This window comes from Benincasa hispida, chromosome 12 (assembly GCF_009727055.1).
Source record: "Benincasa hispida cultivar B227 chromosome 12, ASM972705v1, whole genome shotgun sequence".
Classification (NCBI taxonomy): domain Eukaryota; kingdom Viridiplantae; phylum Streptophyta; class Magnoliopsida; order Cucurbitales; family Cucurbitaceae; genus Benincasa; species Benincasa hispida.
In genome coordinates, this window is record NC_052360.1 from 80344561 (window position 1) to 80364172 (window position 19612).

The 19612-nt window shown below is 32.2% G+C and overlaps 1 protein-coding gene and 1 non-coding gene across 6 annotated transcripts; both read left to right on the forward strand.

Annotated features, from left to right (window-relative positions):
• The first annotated feature begins 2320 nt into the window (after window positions 1–2320).
• On the forward strand, window positions 2321–9367 carry LOC120067226 (SNF1-related protein kinase catalytic subunit alpha KIN10). 5 transcript variants are annotated; one of them, XM_039018746.1, is made up of 12 exons: window positions 2364–2505; window positions 2706–2789; window positions 4438–4634; window positions 5012–5196; window positions 5295–5477; window positions 5578–5709; window positions 6091–6276; window positions 7417–7506; window positions 7578–7661; window positions 8003–8140; window positions 8350–8592; window positions 8912–9367. In XM_039018746.1, exons 3-12 carry the CDS (start codon window positions 4445–4447, stop codon window positions 9023–9025), a joined length of 1545 nt encoding a protein of 514 aa, XP_038874674.1. In that variant the 5' UTR covers window positions 2364–2505; window positions 2706–2789; window positions 4438–4444; the 3' UTR covers window positions 9026–9367. The 5 variants fall into 5 exon arrangements, with proteins under 5 accessions (XP_038874671.1, XP_038874672.1, XP_038874674.1 ...); XM_039018747.1 differs by having other exon boundaries at window positions 4441–4634; XM_039018743.1 differs by lacking the exon at window positions 2706–2789 and having other exon boundaries at window positions 2321–2505.
• Window positions 9368–11118: 1751 nt separating this feature from the next.
• On the forward strand, window positions 11119–11238 carry LOC120068699. The gene has a single exon (XR_005479327.1). It is a non-coding gene; the product is annotated as a U5 spliceosomal RNA (small nuclear RNA).
• Window positions 11239–19612: the final 8374 nt, after the last annotated feature.

Here is a 19612-nt window from a genome sequence, read left to right on the forward strand (position 1 = left end):
AATTTCATTTTGGGTCATTGGATGTCAGCAAAAAAAAAAATTGAATGGTGGATGTTTAAACTCAATTAGTCTTTAGACACAAACATAATATAATATGATAATATATATATTTTTAAAATCATTTTCTTTTAAAACCTAACAAAAAGTATATCCAAAACTAGCTGTTAGATACAAACATAAAAAAAACATTAAATTCATTTTCTTTTTAAAACTAATCCAAAACCCAAAAGCCTACAATGTGTCATTATTTCTATGCTCCAAATGGCACCTTTCAATTGAGTTCATTTTGATGATTTGGCCGCCCCGCCATCACCTCGCCTATTTTTCTGTTAAACTTATTTATCTTATTTGTTAGAGGTCCGATTTGAGTGGTTCAAATTGTATTGGTTGTTTCAAACTCTATGCCATGGATACTTTAAAACACAAAAATTATTAGCAAATTAATTCAAGTTTGTTATCATCAAAACATTAATTAATTAATTAACAAATTAAAAATTAATTAACTTGAGATTAAGAGCCAATAAGCCAATAATTTGGTATTAAGATTTGGGCTCAGGTCAATTGAGCTCCATGCAAAGGTTTAATTTGGCCCAAACATCCCACTAAACCCCAAATACAATTAGGCTCATGAACCAACCAAGTTAAAACACATAAAAGCCGGCATGATAACTTTAATGACTTGTTTGGAAGCTCATAATTTGGAGGGATTTCAATTCTTAATGAATTTCAAATGAATTCCATTATTTGATACTGTAGGAAATAGAATTGTTTTAAAACCAGAAAGGATTTAAATTCTTAAAACCTTCTAGACTAAACTTTCTAGACTAAAATGCTAGGATCTTGTAGGAATTCTTAGGATTTGAAAATAAATTACTTACTTAATATTGTCAAGTACTAATTTTCAATTAACACATTATAGTTAAAAGTCTATATTAGTAAATTCATAACTTTCTTTCCTTTTTCGTTACCATCCAAACATAAAATTTTAAATACATTCATTTCAAATCTTTTTTTTCCAAACAAAGTAATTGATTTAAAATTATTTATGAGATTTCAAATCATAGGATTTAAAATAATTTCTTAATTTTTATTGAATCCAAACCGAAGATAAAGGAGTTAGAAAAATTTCCTAACAATAAAAAAATTGTAGATTAAAAAAAGGTCGGAATGAGAGAGGTATAAATAAAATATAGAAGAGATAGATGAACTAAATAGAGGATAGATAAGTGTCATAGGCATTTAATTTTGTTTTAAGCCAATAGTAAGAATAGAATTTCACTTCACAAAAAATTAAATATACATACATAAATATTTTAAAGTAATGATTAGATGAAATTTAAAATACATCTCACACTTATTCTGTGTATAAAGAAAAAGGAAAAATTTTAATTTTTTAAAAAATAAAAAATTATCATGTGACCGTTTTTATTTATTGTCTTGACTACATAGACATAGATGTCTGTATTTTTTAAAAATGAAAAAACTAAGTGTAATTTGTAGGATTGACAAAAAAATCCACAAGTTCGAGGAATCCTCAATTTGACCAGAGGTAGGGGTTAAATCGGGGATTAAAGTAGGATCCTCTGCCGGGAAGAGGTAAGGATGGGGAGAGTATCCCTACCCTGTCCCTGACCCCGACCCTACCCTATTTGGTTTTTTTTAATATATTTATATAAAGTTCTAAGAAAATTGGCAAAAAACGGCTATTTATTTAAATCATTTTTCATTTTCATTTTTTTTAATTTTTTACCTATCGGTATGTAAATATAATACTTTTTTTTTTTTTTTTTTTTTTTATAAATTTTTACTTTTTGATTTTTAAAATTAATTTATTAACTTTCTTTTAATAAAAAATTGGTTTTATATTAAACTATTAATAAGGATAGGTAAATTTTTTTTAATAATTTTTTATTCAAGTGGTATTTTCCAATATTTTGGGGATGAATCCCAACGGCCGATTCCCCGACGGAGAATCCTCATTCTTGTCCCCCTCTCTGGCTTCAATTTATGGGGATGAGGATTAATTTTCCTCGCGAGGATGGAGATGAGGAATGCCCCTACCCGTCCTGCTTTGATTGTCAGTCCTAGCAATTTGTGTTACAATATATTTTGTATAGTACATCTAATAATAATGTGGCATTTGATAATTAAAATTAAAAAAGAGTTAGATTTTTTTAACATAAGATTTAGGTGAAGTCTATAGAAATCTCATCCCGGTAGTCAATCTAAAACATGAATTCCATATATTTTTTTCTTGCTCAATCACCTTGAATATAACTTTAAATGTTTTTGAAAAAAGAAAATACAAATAAATAAAATAAATGAAATGGAAAAGAAACAAAGAAGAGTTTTTCTCTCTCTTCGAATCCGCTGCACAGGTCGTTGCGCGCTCCCGCATCGGTCCCAGCATCCGTCGCTACGCCCCGTTGCCCTCTCCCTTCACTTCCAACCAGCATTCACCTCGTTCTTCCTCAGATCTACACTCTCCGTCGCCCTTACTCTCAGGTTTTCTTCTCATCTTTCTCCTATATCAGTCTCAGAATGATTTATTCTGTATTCATAGACATTCAGAACGCCGATTCTCGCTCCGTATCTCGTTCTTGTTCGTCTTTGTTTTCATTTTCTAATTTTGTTTTGTTATCCGCGCTGAATTTCGTCCGTTGATTATTTTCTGTTATTTTTAATGTCTCTATCTGGGTTTTCAGGTCCCAATTTGCTGGTTTGTAATCCATTTGGTTTCGATCTTTGTCCAGTGTCCTTCGTTGAATCTCGAAGGAGTCTCTGTCGAGGTGGTTGTTATGTGTTTTTCTATTGGTTTTGATCTGTATAGATAATATCTGCTGTGGTTATTCTTCTAATTTTTTGTTGTTTGCTAGGACTATTTTTTCCGTAATAATTTGTGCTGAATTTATGGTGGAGTTTGCTGAATTTGGGGTTTTTTTTTTTTGATTTTTGAAGTGTGTCAAAATGAAGGCAAGCTACATGTGCTGAATTTGGGAATTTGTGGTGTTGTGCTTCGGTTGTTCTATCCGTTTTAGATTTAATATGAAATTTGATGGTAATTGAATTCATCTTATTTCGTTCGTGGTAAGTGGGATTATGGAAAGTAGTGGAAGTGGGTGTATTATGCTTTTTCCGGGTTACTCAACTATCAAAAAGTGATTCTATTCCCTTCTATATACCATCCACAGTAAAGCTTTGATTGTGTTTATTGGAAGAATTTTGGCTTTTCTTTTAAAAGCTAGGTTCGGAGAATCCCCCTTGAAAGAGGTTCTTTATGGCATGTGGTGTTCTATACTAAACATGGGTTTGAATGAGTTCTGGTGATTTACCTCAACTGATAACAAAATCAGTAGGAATTTCCCTTGGGAGTTTTTCTGGTTAAGTGCAAGAGAAGATGTCTGCATTCACGTACCATAGAAATTGGGCATGGGAAAAATACTAGTTCCGGGTTTAATGGTTGTGCAGCTTATACACCTCTAAGAATTTTCCTCTCAGACTACCTAATTTTGTGCTTTAAAAGACTGGAAGCATGGCTGAGTTCCGTTGAGATGGGGAAGGAAGTTGAAGCTTTTCTTTCAGAGGCCTATCGGTGAAAGGAAAACTGGGGGATTAACCAACATCACCATCCATTTGGAGAAGCAGAAAACAAGTAACCTCTCTGATCACCTACTATGACACTGCACCTGTCTGGAATCTCACTTACAGTTTGGGCTTCCATAACGAAGAGCTATCCATAATGAAGAGGTATTTTGTAGAAAAGTGCAAAAAGCTTCAAAAGAATAAGACTTATCTTTTGAGATTCTCCTATTTCTTTCTTTCCAAATCTCCCTAACAATAACTCACAAAGCGCAACCCCACAAAATTCTGTGTTTTCCTCTTTGGTTTCGGCCGTCCAGGGCTTCTAAGAGTCAATCCTCAATCATATTTGGACAGGGATACATAAACCAAACACTCTAAGGAGAAGGTCCCACCCTCACGAGGCAGAAGAGCATCTAAAGAAAAGATGCTTGATAGTCTCCTGTCCCTTCAAACACAGGGAGCAAACTGAAGGAGAAGTATATACATTACTAAGCTTCCTTTGTAGCTTTTCTCGAGTACATAAGCTCTTATGTGCTAGACTCCACAGAAAAACTTTAATTCTTCTTTGGCACATTGAACTTCTGCATCATAGTAATAATTGGCGACTTGCATTTTCGAGTAGTTTATTGTATTTTTCTTATCACGCACTGTTTTGAGAGTGTTTTCTCTAACCCCCTCGGATGATGCTTGTAACTCTTTATATGTTTCTTCATGATGCTACTGGAATATCCAATTTCATTCTATTTCTTTTTCTTTAGCAAACAACTTGGTGCTATATATTCTCATCTCCTATGGAAGATATTTTTCTTTCTTCAATGTTGATCTCATTTTCTTATATTAACCATCTTTGTGCAGCAGTCAAATGGATGGACCAACTGGTCGCGGTGGCAGTGGCATGGATATGAATTTACCAAACTATAAGCTTGGGAAAACACTTGGCATTGGGTCATTTGGGAAAGTGAAAATTGCAGAGCATGCTTTAACTGGTCATAAAGTTGCTATTAAGATCCTTAACCGCCGAAAGATTAAAAACTTGGACATGGAAGAAAAAGGTTGGATTATTTTATGAATTGTATGCACTTTCAATCTTTAAACAATATAATTTTTTTTGAATATTTTGAAAAACTGTCAGTCATGATTTTCATCATTTCGATTCCGAGGTTTGTTTTCTAAATGTTTAGTTCAATTTGCCTAAGGGAAATCTACTTACAAGTTATGGTTCCCTCATCCCTCTGTTTCATCTACGCCCCACCACCATCAGAAAAAGATGTTAGTGGGTTTTCCTGGATTTCAAAAATTTGTTCATTCATCCTTTTTACATGATAAATGTGCGCGTGTATTTTTTTTTTAATATTTATTTATTTATGAAGTTGGTTGTGGGTCTGGGAAGAGGCTTACACTTTTTTATCTCCCTATGAAATTGGTGCAGTGAGAAGAGAGATTAAAATATTGAGATTGTTCATGCATCCTCACATTATACGGCTCTATGAGGTTATAGAGACCCCGACAGACATTTATGTTGTGATGGAGTATGTAAAATCTGGGGAGCTCTTTGACTATATTGTAGAGAAGGGAAGGTTACAGGAGGATGAAGCCCGTAATTTTTTCCAACAGGTATGTTGCAATCGCAATTTTAAATATTGGTTGCAACTTGCAGTTTGTGTTATCTTCCATCTTAGTTATGTTGTGGGGACTTCTCCTTCCTGGAACAGATTATCTCTGGTGTGGAGTACTGCCACAGGAATATGGTAGTTCACAGAGATCTCAAGCCGGAGAACTTGCTTCTAGACTCCAAATGTAATGTGAAGATTGCTGATTTTGGTTTGAGCAATATTATGCGTGATGGTCACTTTCTCAAGACAAGTTGTGGGAGTCCCAATTATGCTGCCCCGGAGGTATGTTTGCTGCAGAGCAGTAACTCCCAAGGAATAATTGCCGCTTTGTTGGGTAACTGGGTTTCAATTTAACAATCATGACTTCTTATATAATATTTAGGTCATCTCCGGGAGATTATATGCTGGACCTGAAGTAGATGTGTGGAGTTGTGGTGTGATTTTGTATGCTCTTTTATGTGGCACTCTTCCTTTTGACGATGAAAACATTCCCAACCTGTTTAAGAAAATTAAGGTATTTCTATATTTATTTCATGTAGCTTATTTTTGTTATGGCTGGAATAAAGTTTCTTGTTGAGCTTGTACTTCTGGTTGGAGCTTTTGTTGTTTAGTGTTAGTATTTGCATAGATGATCTGGTTATTTTCAGTTCTCAAGGATAATAACTTCCAAACTTATTAGTATTATTGGTATCCTAGCTGAGGGTCCTCAATGGGCATTGGAGAAATATTGATTTATTTTAGATACTGATTTCATGTACTTAAAACTCTTCCCTATGGTGGCTAACTTGTCTCTGTTACACTTATTTAATTTAATATAAATACCTTGCAATCGATTCAAACCATCTTGGAAGTAATGAAGACTCCAAATCTTAAGTAAAATTTTTCTGTCCTTTAGGGTGGAATCTATACTCTTCCAAGTCATTTATCATCTGGTGCTAGAGAACTGATTCCTAGTATGCTGGTGGTTGACCCAATGAAGCGCATCACGATCCCTGAGATTCGGCAGCACCCATGGTTTCAGGCTCATCTTCCACGCTATTTAGCCGTGCCTCCACCTGATACAATGCAACAGGCAAAAAAGGTTCAGGACTAAAATTCAAAAAATCTTCTCCAAACAATTTCTTTAAAAAAAAATGTTTAATTTATTTAAACATTCATTATCTTATCATTCATGATACAGTACTATATCATATAAAGCCTAAAGAAACCTTTGCATTTTCTGCATTTTGTGAAGCTCGAGAGGATTTTTGTTCTTCAGTGCACCTTGTGCTTTAAAAAACACCGAGTTCTACTTTTTATTTTACAACTTTGGTATTCATGATTTTATTGGGAGATAATTTATCAGTTCATAGATCGTATCTCCTGCCAAGTTTCATAATCCTAGTTCATTAGATTTATTTATTTATTTATTACTTTTCTAGGAAGCAGAACTATTTCATTAAGTTACTCAAGAAATTTTCTTTTTTTTTTTTAATGAAATTTCCTTATCTATGAGAACATTTTTAGAGCTTGCATAAAGAAGACCACTAAATTCACTATTTTGGATTATAGGCAGGAAAAACTACTATAATGTTTTATGGTTCTGTATTTCGTTTCTAAATCTTAGGATTTTTAGGTCTAAAATGTATTCCCTCATAGTCAGATCATAGGATTTCCTTTTTTGCTTCTGTATATTGTAGTTCAGTTCTCACTTAAAATTAAGATTGGTCTCCAAGATGCATTTGATAGATTTCTTTTTTTTGGAAAGATAAGTTTGTGTACTACTGGTTTTTTATTTTAGAACATTAGGGATTGTATGGAAAGAAGCTTTAAAAATAGCTTACACTATTGAAAATTTAAAAGAATATGTAGAAACTTATAGGATAGTTTTCTTAAAACAGATATCTAACATAGAAAATAGGAACAATATTTTACTGTTCACAGATTTTATTTTATTTATTTTATTTTTTTAAATGTAATAATTAACTATTCGTGTATAATTGTTAGGATTACTAGGCAGTTATTAGTTGGCCATTGCCTTGCTTCATTAGTAAGGGTTTTATTATATAACAAAGAGTAGAACCAGTCACCCATATAACTATCCAATATACTCGACATCTATCTTACTTCATAAGATAAGTAAGTTCTTTTACTGTTTTGCAATATAGGTTCTTAATTGCTAGTTTCTCCTGTCCAAGCAATTAAACTTTTTCCTTTGATTATTTTATTTTATTTTTTCCAGATCGATGAAGACATTCTTCAGGAAGTTGTAAAGATGGGATTTGACAGGAATCAGCTGGTGGAGTCTCTTCGTAACCGAATTCAAAATGAGGTGCAAATTAATCATACTCATTGTCTTAAGAAATTTGAAATTCTTCCTTGCTAATGGTTAATATATTCCAGGCTACTGTTGCTTATTATTTGTTGCTGGACAACCGATTCCGTGTTTCTAGTGGCTATCTTGGAGCCGAGTTTCAGGAGACTATGGTATTTTTATTTCTTGTTCTAGTTTTAAACTTCTAGTCTGATAAACACGTATTTCCGTTTTATACTATTAGAAAAAGCCTTCCAACCACCCTCCTGAAGGCATCTTGCTGAAGATTTCCATGATAAGGAGCACAAGAAAAGAAGTTTGGAAACTTTTCTGGGCTCATCATGTGATGTATCTCTCCTGTGTTTAATTGTTGTTCCAGTTGAATTTTCTTTCTACTTGTTTTATCAAGTATTAAATTTCCTATAATCTTCTTCTATAACAAAATAAATTCACCATTTCTATTTTGTTAATGTTGCAGTCCAACATATATTATTTTGTTTTTATTGTTTGGTAGGAAACAGGCTTCAACCGTATGCACCCTGGTGATCCTATAAGTCCTGCAGGACACCGTCTTCCTGGTTATATGGACTATCAAGGAATGGGCTTAAGATCACAGTTTCCTGTCGAGAGGAAGTGGGCTCTGGGATTACAGGTTGGTTTATAGGTTTTAATCTGTATCAAGCATAACTTATAATGATGCATTTCTTGCTTTTTCTCTAATGTCGGAAGATGGATTTATATTTAATGCTTGAATTTTCTTGAGTTTTTTTTCCCTCTATGTTGTAATTTTTCTGAGTAGCATAGTAACTGATGCTACCCAATATATGTATTATGATTGTACTCTTTGGTCTAACTTGGCAGTCTCGAGCTCATCCTCGTGAAATTATGACCGAAGTTCTTAAAGCCCTACGAGAGCTCAATGTGGCTTGGAAGAAGATTGGGCACTACAATATGAAATGTAGATGGTTGCCTGGAATTCCAGGCCAACATGAAGGCATGATTAACAACCCTGTGCATAGTAATCATTACTTTGGGGACGAGTCTACCATCATTGAAAATGACGGCGTTGTAAAATCACCGAACGTTATTAAGTTTGAAGTACAGGTATTTTTCTTTCTATTGGGCCATTTGAAAGAAATATACCAATTTTTCAGACTGTTCCATCTTCTCGCATTGATTGGAATGCATTTCATAGTTTTCGATATAAACTTTCATCCCTTCCTGAACCCACGATACCTGTAGAGACTAAGACCTTTGATTAACACATTTCCTAAGCTTGATTTATTCTCGACTTGTTTCATAAACTAGTTGTTGCTATTTCATGTTTAATAAAGAAGATAATGTTCGGCACGTGTTATGTCATTTTCTTGATAATAATCTCAAGCTTTATTCTCATTTGTTTTTGCTTTGGTTTTGTTGTCAGCTGTACAAAACACGCGAAGAGAAGTATTTGCTTGATCTACAGAGGGTTCAAGGCCCCCAGTTTCTTTTCTTGGACCTTTGTGCTGCCTTCCTTGCCCAGCTCCGAGTCCTCTAAAAAGCACATAATTTCAACTCATGGGATGATGAGCTTGTGAATGAAGATTTCACATGCATAACTTATTTATCAACTTACAGAATTTTAGTTCTTCCCCTTCCCTCTTTAGATGGATAGTTCAGTCGTGTAAATCTGATTTTCGGTAGTAGAAGTTGTCGATGTTGGTGTCCAATATTGATTGGTGATGCCCGTTACCCTGCCCTTCATTACCAACAAAAAGAGAGAAAAAAATCTATTCAACTTCTTATGAAGTGTTGTAATTTAAAGACATTCTCGTGTTTCATCTCTTTCGCTTGCAGTTGCTCCTTGGCTGTCGTTTTCTCATCGTCAAGATTCCTGAAATCCTTCTCTCTTTGGTATGTCTTTTTTAAATATTGAAATGATAGAAATACTCTGATGGGATCGAGGAAAGTTGGTTGTGAACGTGCGATATTCATGCATTGGTTGCTAGTATATGAAGAACACAACTGTCATATAGGTTATGAGGGTTGAAGATTCTTGCTCCCAAGTGCAAAGTAGAGAGGATGATAGAATGAGAATCAGAGAGATGGTTGATGGAGAAAGAGTTGCTGTTTCTAGTTGGAAATTTTGCAATTGCTAGATAATCGAGTAGACTGCATAATCAATTGGATAATTGGATATATTTATATTAGTATTTATGTTTATAAGGTTAATTTATATTTTTAGTTTTTACTTAAGTTTGAATTCAATTTTCATCATTTATTATTATTATTTGCTAGATGTTACTGTTGATGAAAAACAACGTATATAGTTGACACGCTACTATTTCTTATCAAGAAATGTTGTATGGTGTTTTTACTTGTAAAATATATTTATATTCACCCATTACTTTGTTCAAAATCTAGTTGGAAGGTTGAAGACATGTTGAAGATATGGCTTGATTAAATTGAGAAACACAGATTTTAAATATAATACTTTTAACTTATATAAACATTTTTTTTTCTGAACTACCGAAGCTTAAACAAAACAAGTAGGGACAATTTGGTACGCAAAATATGAGTAATATAATGTGTTATACTTTAAAAGAAAATCACGTATTAAGTTATATAATATTAAATAATAACAGGTACACAAAATTTATACCATAAATTTTATTAATGCTAAACATAGAAAGAACTATTTTAAAAAAATGAGATCTAATATCTAAATTCGTTAACAAATACAATCCGATTTTACATAATTTTTTTTTGGAAGCTTGTTACGTGAGAGTACTTTGGTCAGTTAACCTATTTAAGAAATTTGTCTCTTTACCATTTGGTTATTTAGCTAAACAAATGGAATAGAAAACCTAAATATGTAAGACGAGAGATATGAAATCCTTTAACATAATACATTCAATGGAGTCCTAAAAATAAGGATATGAATAATATCGTAGATATAATAATTCGATATAAAAAAAAAAAAGTAAACTCAAAAACCAGTCCAGACCTTAAACTATTTATATTTGTTTTTAATATGATGATAAACATTTATAGTACAATGAATCCTAAAAACAACGTATTTCTTAAACTTCCACAAGGTACTAATTAATAATGTTTTTGAAAAATAACTAAACAAATTTTCTTTTCTTTTTTTTTTTTTTCTGTAAAGACTAAATGTTGAGATAAAATTTTTAAATAGGTTAATAGAACAAAATTTTTCCACTTAAATTTGAAAAATACACGATGTAATTTAAAAATGAACCAAACAATATAAAATCACGATATTTAAAAATTTTGGAAGAACTAAAAAAAGAAAAAGAAAAGGAAAGAAGGTTATATGCTTGAACATAAATGGGGAAATAAAACAAGAGAGCGTGGACTCGCTAAAAATATAATGGCTATATTTCATTAACCTAAAGTAATTAGCTGATTAAAAAAATACATAATATTATTATTAGCAATCTATTCCAATTTTCCTTAAAATTGTAGGATATGGTGTAAAATGGGAAAGTGGAATTCTGTTTTGGGCCATCAAAGTAGTTGGGCCCGTCAACAGTAGTAAGCCGAATTTTCCCACATCCGCAAAGTTCTAAAATGGGACACGGGTTCGAGGCTTAAACCGCCGTTGCGGAGGCGTTGCTCAAGCCACGAAGCCGGGCGGTGGTGAACACAGAGCAAACTATTCTTTCGCCTTTTACTAAAGAATACCGCGTGTTCGCCGCATGCGCCGGCATATGTCTATTTTTGGAGGATTTTCTCTTCAAAGAGAATTTCCTACAGCCATAGTTCAAGCATTTTTATTTTAATTTATAATTCTTCATTCATAATTTGAAATGTAAATAAAATATAAAATTTTTATATATTGCTAAATACAAATATGTTTTTTTTATATATATTCTTTTTGATATTTTGATCTTTTGAAGCATACATATCCTTTTCATCTGTTGTGTCGATTTTAATTTGTATTTTAGACTTGAGTCTTCAGCCACGTTTGTAAATGCGTCGAAATTTGGTAGAACGCTAACCATTACGAATGTGATGTCTACTTAAATATTTTAAGGAAAAATGGAGGAAATAGCAAAATTGTGTTCCTTAATTTTCGTGGCCATACTATGGTCGGAGATTTCGACCAATGGATTCAGGAGATAGGGGTATTTCTCCCATTTTAAAATTTGAACTCACAGTTCAAGATAAGGATAAAAATAAGTGTATTGAATCCGAGTGAAATAAAAATACAGTGTTGGTCTAGAGTGAACTGCCAAAACGCACCATTTCAATTTTGTCATTTTTGAAATTCGAATTTATATTTTATTATCGAATTAGATTTTGATAACTATTTTTCAAATTGGTTCAAAATAAATCAATCTAAACCAATATTTCCTTATTTTTCTCCCTCAATTTTAAATTTGGGTTTATATTTTGTTATCAAATTTGATTTTATCTTTTACTAATCAATAATTATTTTTAATGTCTGTGACCAAATTTAATTGCATCTTAATCCTTTTCATCACTATATACATATTGTTATCAAATTAATGGTAAATTGTTTCATATTTAGGAAATTTTTACGTTTTATCTCATGGTATATTATTATTTTTAATTTTTTTTTTGAGATGACATATATTATTGTTAGATTTATTTTTTTAAGTTTTTATATGTGTGTGTATATATATATATATAGATTCATTTTTATTTTTTTTTAATACAATATATTATTATATTCATTTTTATTTTTTAAAAAAATATACACGTGCCTTGTTAAAAAAAAGCCATCATTTTTGTGATTTTGAATTATAACATAATTTTATATCTTCCTAATTTTTCTCTACTATTATATATTCAATATATCTTTTGTTAATCAAATTCGATTTTATTTTGTTTTTATCGATTTGTTAATACATTTTCTTATCACGTTGTAAATTTGATTCAGTTTCATGTAATTCTTTTCAATTTTTTTAATACATTTTCTTATCGTGGTTGAAGATTTTGGGTTTGAAATTTTTGAATCTATGTTGATAAAAGTTTGGAATTTGTGATTTTGAATTTGAGATAGAATAGGATTAAAGTATATATAAATATGTATATATACGAGAATTAAAAGAAAAATTATATTTCTTTTTTTTATTATTATTAAATCCATGCGTTCAAAATAAATTTTAATAGAATTTAAATCAATAAAAAAGTTTAAAGAAAATGTAACCCTACGACACATCTTCAAGATTAAATATTGGTTGTTTGCAATTTTTTACAATAATATATATATTATTCAACAATCTAAATCTCATCTTCTTTTTCTCTTTTAGTTAACCGCTACCCCTTTCCCAAATCTCTCTCCTCTTCAATCTCATGCCTACCACCATTGGTTCAACAACTCTCCCTTGAATTCTATCATCTCAGCTAGCTTCTGACAACCATTCCTGCCAGGTCACCACCCTTGTGTTGGATCAACATCAGCACGCAGCGGAAAGGAACAAGATCCATAGGCATTCTAATTCATTAATTTTGATTGAAAAGAAACATGCTAAAATAGAGTATAATGGGTTTTATGAACATATCTTGACCGAACCATTGAAATTTTCATTTCCAGCTGCTAAATCCTCCAAATCCTTGTGCAGACCACCACAAGATCTTCCCTACTATCCTCTTGGTGCTCTAGATTGAGTTGTGGGACTCAATATAAGCTAGAATCAAAGGAATATGGAAAAAAACTCACTGAATCAATCCTTTGAAGAACACCTTCTTCATCCGAATTTTTCAGCAAAAATTCAATCGGTTCATCATTTCTTTCTTCACTCTAATCTCTTCAATATATTGCAGACTATCATGCAAAAAGATGTGCTGCATGGGATGCAATTGAGTAAACCAAAGGAGGAGGTGGTGGATTCCTTGTAAGCTAGTTGAAGATTAACTTTGAAAACCTTTTTCAATTTTGTGTAATTTTTCAATTTCCAAAAATTCAAAATTGATTTTAAAATCATTTTTTATTTCTAAAATCAAAATTTATTAATATAATTAATTTCATAAATTAAACTTTCTAATAAAATTAATAAATAATTATTTAAATAATTTACATAATACTAAATAATTTAATATCCAATATTAAATTAATTTTTACACAAATTCATCTTCATATATTTAAATCATATTTAAATATATTTTCTCCAATTCCATTTGATTCTAATTTGAACACTTCAAATTAACTTATCACGCTATCTTAGAGCTAATTCATTTCCGAGCTAGTAGGGGGACCTCATGGACCTACAGATCATGGACTCCAATGATCCGAGATTAATAAGCTAAACTCATTAGACCGATCTAACCCCCGTTCGTTAACTAATGGGTCACAACACTAAAGCCCATAGTTAAACTTCCCTCACTGTAGATATATTATGTCCACTCGATATAACCATGATTAGTAAGTTAACTCTTCACAGGTTGTTCGTAATAACGGTTAGGTCAAATCTCTGTTTTACCCCTGAAATTACCTCTTGTTCCTTAAGTCCCCGCTGATCCCTAATGAACAATTGTTTTGTGATCCAATCCACAAACTGAGTCCCTCTTATGCTAAATGAGAGGGCGAGATCCCTCGTTCAAGTCCCATAATCAATACTTAAGGGAACAACCTCTCTACTATTCCTAAAGCGGGGTAGGAGTGAATTCTCTCTTGCACTCTAAGTCTGCAACTATCTTCCGGTCTTACCCCTGAAATGGCAGTCATATTGACCCGGCTTGTTGAGCCAACCCTCACCTATGCAAATCTAAGGGCAATCATAATAAACAGAAGTTCATAGTTAGCTCAGGATTAAGGTTAAGTTACCTAGGTCATCGCTTTGAAATAGTCAGTCTTAAATAGTAAAAAGAATTATAAAGTAAGAGTGACTCATTTCGTGGTCCGATCTTGTACAAACTCTTTTGCACAAGGACACCCCCACTCCTCATGTCTAACATGAACGAATTAGGATCACTTCGTTTGTAGCACTTTACAACTCCTTGTAACAACTACAGAGCAGGTCTATCCAATAGTGTTACCAGAATAAGGTACCCAACCTTATCCATGTACTATAGATTCATTTTGACTATTTACTCGAACCTGATCCACCTTTATGTCTCCACATAAAGTTCAAGTACTCATCCAATAGTCAAGGGACTTTTAGGTTTATTGGATTTCTATTCAAGCAATAGATCTATTCAATAACACCTTTATTGAATTTTTAGAATAAGCTCCATTGTTTACATACTACGAGTTTTAGGACATAAAACCCAACACCTTGGTCGCTCACATGCGTGTTTCTTACTTTTGTTTATGCACACTATTTTCAACAATGATGTTCGAGGATTGATGTCAAACACAATCCTTAATCTAATAGGATTTCTAAGCTTGTCCTCGACGGATTCTGTTTGTCTAGTCACATTGTCCAAAGGTTTGAATTTTTTCAAATACTCATTTGCCAACAATAACTTTACTGGCACAATCAACTCTGCTTTCACCTTGGAGGAAATCCATCATTGTGAACATCCAAAAGCATTTGATGATCATTGCTGCCTGGTCATAGGCTTCCCTTGCACGCGTTTTATTGACAACCAGAAGCGTGATGACCATATATAAGATGATTTTTAATTATTGCTTATGGAATATTTAGATACAGTGTATTTATGGTATTCAAGTTATTTTTGAAGCATTTATCTTTGAATTATCATTTGCACTTAATTTAGTTATTTTTAGGATAGTTTGGTCATTTATTAATTATTATTTTCTATTATTTATATTCATTTTTTTATTTTTATAATTTTGAAACCTTTTTGCCATTTTTCCAAATAAAACTTTAAAATTTTCTATTTCACCCTATTTTTATAGCTTTGTTCTTTTGACCCACCAACTTAAAAGTTGGTGTAAACATAGTTAAATACTAAGGAAATTGGATAATATAGCAAAATTTTAGGTTTTGTTTAGATATTTGGAAGAATTCAAAATTAATAAGATTTTTGGCAAATCATGTTGGGGTTGATGTCCTAAATCTCATAGGGTCCTGTAGTTTGTAAATACTTGTATGAACAAACATTTTGTAATTTATAATATGTGATATTTTATTCATTTTTGTCTATGAAATATTTGATATTTTAGTTGCATTAATCATAAACTAATAAACTAAGATCCATGATTATTATTGTAACTTAAACATGTATGTGAAGACATACAAGTGGATCGTGTTTAAGTAATAATCTAAATTGTCTGTAGTATATGGATAAGGCTGGGTACCTTATCCTGGTGACACTATGAGTGTGACCTGCTTTATAAGTGTTACAAATGTTGTAAAGTGTTGCAAATGATCTGATCCTGATCATTCATGTATTAGACATGCGAGTGGGGATAATCTATACAAAGGAGTTTGTATAAGACTGGGCCACGAAATGTTTAGTCTCGTTATATAACACCGTTCATGATTGAGACTTTCATTTCACTAGGATGACCATAGGTAACATGACCTTAATCCTGAGTGAGTTGTGAACTCCTGCCTATGAGGGCGGTTCTTTGATTTGCATGGGTGATAGTGGCCAGATCGCCGACTCAACAAGCCTATCATTTTGGGGATTCTTCTAATTGGGGAGTTGGGAACTCAGCTACACAAGATGAAATTCACTTCTTCCCCAAAACAGGGGTAAGTAGATAAATTGCTCCCTTAAGGGTTGATTTCAGGTATTGAACAATGTGACGCCATACTCTCTCTTGGCCAGAGAGGGGTTTAGTCATAATCAGACTATGATCTATTGTTCATTAGAGGGATCAGTGATACTTAAGGAGTTAGATGTAACTACAAGGGCAAAATGGTAATTTGGCCCAGTTGTACTTATGAGCGATTTGTGAAGGGTCATCGTACTGTTGATTGGTTATATCCAATAGACATAGAAATATATCTGTAGTTCGAAGAGTACAGCTGCCGGTCTTTAATGGAGTGCCCAACAGTTAACGAATGGTGGATAATGTGTTAAAGAGTTTAATTAGTTATTCACATACCATTGGAGCTTCAAGGTACAGGTCGATGAGGTCCCCTTGGTAGCTCAATGGATTTAAGTTAAGAATTATTTTTTGGGTTAATTTGAAATATTCAAATTAATAAGAGGGAATTTGATTATATATGATATAATTAAATTAACTCAATTATAGATGATACAATCGATATAATGTATTTGATACACTATTGTTTGAATGGAGGAACAAATATTTGAATATGATTCAAATATATTTTCTATGAATAAGATTCATAGTTATTAAATTTAATATAAATATGATTTACATTAAATGCCATAAAATAGAGAAAAAGAACTATGGTTTATATATTGTATATGATGCAATATTAAAACTATAGGTTATAAATATAATATGATAAGTTAATTATCATATTTATTTATGATTTATTAATTCTTTGATAACTAACTTATTTTTCTCCATAACCACCCTTAGTGGGTAGTTATTCGGTTTTATGGCAAATTGGGATAAATGAAATAGTCTTAATTATTCCAAAGGTAAGTGAACGAGAGACGTGATTAACAATCAAGTATCTAATAGGTGATGTATCTCAAGGGGTAAGAACTCACTCTTCTTATATTTGGTGCTACTAACTCTTCTCTTTGTGAAGAATTTTCTAGGTGTATGCATAGTGAGTTTGAAATGAGCATTATGGGAGAACTTAAATTCTTCCTTGGGCTTCAAATTAAACACCTTGAAGATGGAATCTTTATAAATCAAGAGAAGTACACAAGGGATCTACTCAAAAGGTTTAAGTTCGATAATGCAAAAGTAGCAAAGACCCCAATGAGTACCACTACAAAGCTTGATAAGGATGAAAAAGGTAAAAACGTAGATATTAAAGCTTATAGAGGTATGATCGGATCCTTGCTTTACTTATTTGCGAGTAGGCCTGATATTATGTTTAGTGTATGCATGTGTGCTAGATTTCAATCATGTCTTAAAGAATCGCACTTACATGCTGTAAAAAGAATTTTTAAATATTTGCTTGGTACCGTTGATTTAGGCTTATGGTATCCTAAAAACGTATCTTTAGATTTGATTGCATATTCTGATGCTAATTTTGTTGGTAGTCTAACTGATAGAAAAAGTACTAGTGGAACATGTCATTTTCTAGGTAGTTCTTTAGTATCTTGGTATAGTAAAAAGAAAAATTCTGTTGCATTATCTACCACTGAGGCTGAATATATTGCTGTTGCTAGTTGTTGTTCTCAAGTTTTATGGATGAAACAAACGTTGCGTGATTTTGGTTTAAATTTTGAACAAGTACCAATCTTTTGCGATAATACTAATTCAATTAATTTAACTAAAAATCCCATTCAACATTCTAGAACAAAGCATATAGATATAACATCATTTTCTTCGAGAGCATGTGCAAAATAAGAATATTGTCATTAATTATGTTAATACTGAGAACCAGGTAGTAGATATTCTTACAAAGGCATTAAATGAAGAAGCCTTTTGTAAAAATAGACTTGCACTTGGTTATTATTAGAATTGCCTAAATTATGTTTGATAGGGGGAGCATTATTCATATTTCTATGAATTTATGTTATAATTTATTGAGAGGGAGCATTATTTGTATGATTAAGGGGAGAAAAAATCACTTGTATATCTTTTTATTGATAACAAAAGGGGGAGAAGTTATTTTTGGTATTATGGTGGTTTGTCATCATCAAAAAAAAGGGGGAGATTGTTAGCTTTAGGGCTTTCATCAAAACCAAGTATTTTGATGATAACAAACTCAGAGTTTTGTGCTAAAATTTTCAGTGTTTCAAAGTTACTATCTTGTAAGAAGCTTAGAAAAGACGATTCCAACGCAATTTTGAATCGCTCAAATCGAGAGTTCAAACGAGAAAGTTATAAGCAAAAGAAATTGGAAGGAAATCCAACGTAGGTAGTGACACGTGGCACCTTGCTGACGTGGCACACCAACGGTCAATTTTGATGATGTGCAGCTGAGTGGCATGATGTGGCACATTGATGCAGCAGTGATGTGCGGACCATGGATGAATAAGATAATGACAAGTGGTAGCTTGATATTAAAAAAAAAAAAAAGGAAAAAGGAGAAGTAATCGTTAATTGATGTGCGAATCAATAGTATGCGACACGTGGCGCGGTTTAAGATTTTTCAGCCTTTTCAAATTTGATTTTCTTCCTAAATTGTCATCCTCAAATCCTTTTTTATTCTCCAAATCTCAATAATTCCAATTTTTCAATTCCTCCTTAATTACAAATCCTTTCCTTTTCTATTTTTATTCAATCTCTACCCTTCATTTGCAATCATATCCAATGACCAAATTTTCCCCTCGCCTATAAAATTCAACTTGATTTTACTCTTCATTAACACACCAAAAAAGCTATCAAGTCTTAAGCTCTCAATTCTCTCTACTCTCAAAATTCTTGTCCTCCTTGCTCCTAAATTGGCCTTAGAGTTATTTTTATGAGTTTTTTTTTGTGCTCAACTTGTGTATTTAGCCTTCAAGAGGTAATATTGTGAGGTTTTCTTTTAATTTTTGGGAATTGTATTAAGGTATGGGTATACCTTGGGTTGTGAGAAAAAGAAATTGGTTTGATCCTGAACCAGTAAATAAGATCTTGGGTTTCTCTTTAGCCTAAGAAAAAGAGGGTCGTGTGTCGGTTTGGTCCTCACCTGTAAGAGGATCACTTAATGAAATACCCAAGAAGAAGTCTTGGAGAGTAGAGTAGGCAATTTGCCAAACCACTATAATTCTCAGTGTTTTCTCTTCCTCTCTCTCTCTTTTATTTCTGGTTTTCAATTTTTTGCTTCTTGTCTTAGTTATTTTTTAATCTTTTCTAATTGCATGATTTAATTTTTAGTGTGTTATTTAAATTTATCCTTGATTAATTTATCTTTAAATTTGAAATTATCATTGCTTGCATGATTTAAGTTTTGTCTTGCATAAATTTTCTTTAATCAAATTAGTGGGTTAACTTTATTGAGCATTGTTTGAAGATAAAATTATTTTTTAAAAATTGGTAGTCAACCCTATTCACCCCCTCTCCAGTGTTGCCTTTAGATCCTACATGCTTGTCCTCAAGCATTCCAAAATAATTCTTTGTTATCTCCCTTGTCTTAAGTGTGTAGAGTTCACCTAT

Excerpts from the sequence above, each read along its gene's own strand:
- LOC120067226 (XM_039018743.1), top strand. The coding sequence starts at position 2,327 with ATGGAAAAGAAACAAAGAAGAGTTTTTCTCTCTCTTCGAATCCGCTGC. Across the intron at positions 2,506-4,437 it reads TCCGTCGCCCTTACTCTCAG|CAGTCAAATGGATGGACCAA; the intron begins GTTTTCTTCTCA and ends ATCTTTGTGCAG. Across the intron at positions 7,662-8,002 it reads CCGAGTTTCAGGAGACTATG|GAAACAGGCTTCAACCGTAT; the intron begins GTATTTTTATTT and ends ATTGTTTGGTAG.